This window comes from Bison bison, unplaced genomic scaffold, assembly GCF_000754665.1.
Source record: "Bison bison bison isolate TAMUID 2011002044 unplaced genomic scaffold, Bison_UMD1.0 scf7180017864342, whole genome shotgun sequence".
In the NCBI taxonomy this organism is placed as follows: domain Eukaryota; kingdom Metazoa; phylum Chordata; class Mammalia; order Artiodactyla; family Bovidae; genus Bison; species Bison bison.
This window is the reverse complement of record NW_011494914.1, coordinates 393,759-395,295: the sequence shown is the minus strand read 5'-3', so window position 1 is coordinate 395,295 and position 1,537 is coordinate 393,759. Positions and strand designations below refer to the sequence as shown.

General features: G+C 55.2%; 1 protein-coding gene across 1 annotated transcript in view; it reads right to left on the bottom strand.

Annotated features, from left to right (window-relative positions):
- Window positions 1-1,537, bottom strand: part of AFAP1 (actin filament associated protein 1) — a 93,729-nt gene that overhangs the window by 1,955 nt on the left and 90,237 nt on the right. The window contains exon 16 of the mRNA XM_010854528.1: window positions 1,461-1,537. Within this exon, the coding sequence (XP_010852830.1) occupies window positions 1,461-1,537 (77 nt within the window). The remainder of the gene's footprint in view (window positions 1-1,460) is intronic.

Genomic DNA, 1,537 nt, shown 5'->3' with positions numbered 1-1,537 from the left:
CTGCTTTTGAATATGCTATCTAGGTTGGTCATAATTTTCCTTCCAAGGAGTAAGCGTCTTTTAATTTCATGGTTGCAGTCACCGTCTGCAGTGATTTTGGAGCCCAGAAAAATAAAGTCTGACACTGTTTCCACTGTTTCCTCATCTCAAAACATATTTCTCTGCAAACTAAGAATACTTAACGGATGCTAAGGAAAGATGGAAGGCAGGAGGAGAAGGGAACGACAGAGGAGGAGATGGCTGGATGGCATCACCGACTCGATGGACGTGAGTTTGAGTGAACTCCGGGAGTTGGTGATGGACAGGGAGGCCTGGTGCTGCAATTCATGGGGTCACAGAGTTGGACACGACTGAGCGACTGAACTGAACTGAAGCAAAGTAACCAATGGCACACAATCGTTCTTTTCCCCAAATTTACCAACACACACAGGCTCGGTCAAACCCGTGTGCTATGAAGGCAGACAGTGCAGATGCTGTTTATAACCGCCACCGTCACGGACCCGCCCGTGAACGCAGCAGCGAGCGGCCAGTGCTCAACACTCCGGCTCTTATCAAACGCCAGATCCACTTTCCAGAAAACAGTATCTCCCAGCCGATCTGCCCTGGGCTCCAAAACCGCCAGAGAACAGAGGTGACGGCAGCCCGGAGAGGGTCCCAGGGAGAGAGGGGAGGGGGCGGCCTCCACGTTCGTCGGGGCAGATGAAGCCCGTCCGGATGAAGCAGGGCGACTAGGGAGAGAGGGGAGGGGGCGGCCTCCACGTTCGTCGGGGCACATGAAACCCGTCCGGATGAAGCAGGGCGACTGGACTACAGCACACACTGCCAGCTACACCACCCAGGACTGCGCACTTTGATAAGCTACAGCTTTTTTGTTGTTGCTTAATTTTCTGAGATTTTAAGTTTGGCATCAAAACTTTTAAGTGGGCAGTGCCAGCGAACAGCTGAAAGGCACAACAGGATGGCCCCTCGGGCAGAGGTTTATGGGGTGAGGGTGGGGAGGTTGGAAAGGGGTTGGAGAAGAGCACGCCTTGACTTTTTTTGTTGTTTTAAGGATCCCATTGGTCACCTGGCCAATCTCTGCTTCATCAAAGAAGACACAAGTCAGAAGAAGCCAGGAGGCAGAACCAGAGCTGCAGGCTTTCCTGACAGCAGATGGCACAGGCCTAGAGACCAGGTCTTGGCCGTTCCTGACTCTGAAAGGACGGCTTCCTGAAGGAGGGTCTGACTTTAGAAAAGAACTGGGAAGATACTCGTGGAACAGTATCTAGTATACAGAAGCTGTAGAACCAGATCAGGAGGCCATGCTTAGCTCCTCAGCCCCCCACCATCCCCAACAAACTCAGCGCTGAAGTGCCCCCACCCCTCCTGCCTGCATTGGCGCTGGGGTCGCCGCCCCCCCCCCAGGATACCTGCTCCCCTTCAGCACTGCCGCTCCCCCAGCGGGTAGGGTGGGCGCTCACCTTGGCCTTCCGCAGCACGTGGCCCCGGCAGGGCGAGTTGCCGGGGGCCGGCCGGCTCTTCTTCAGGACGGCCGCGC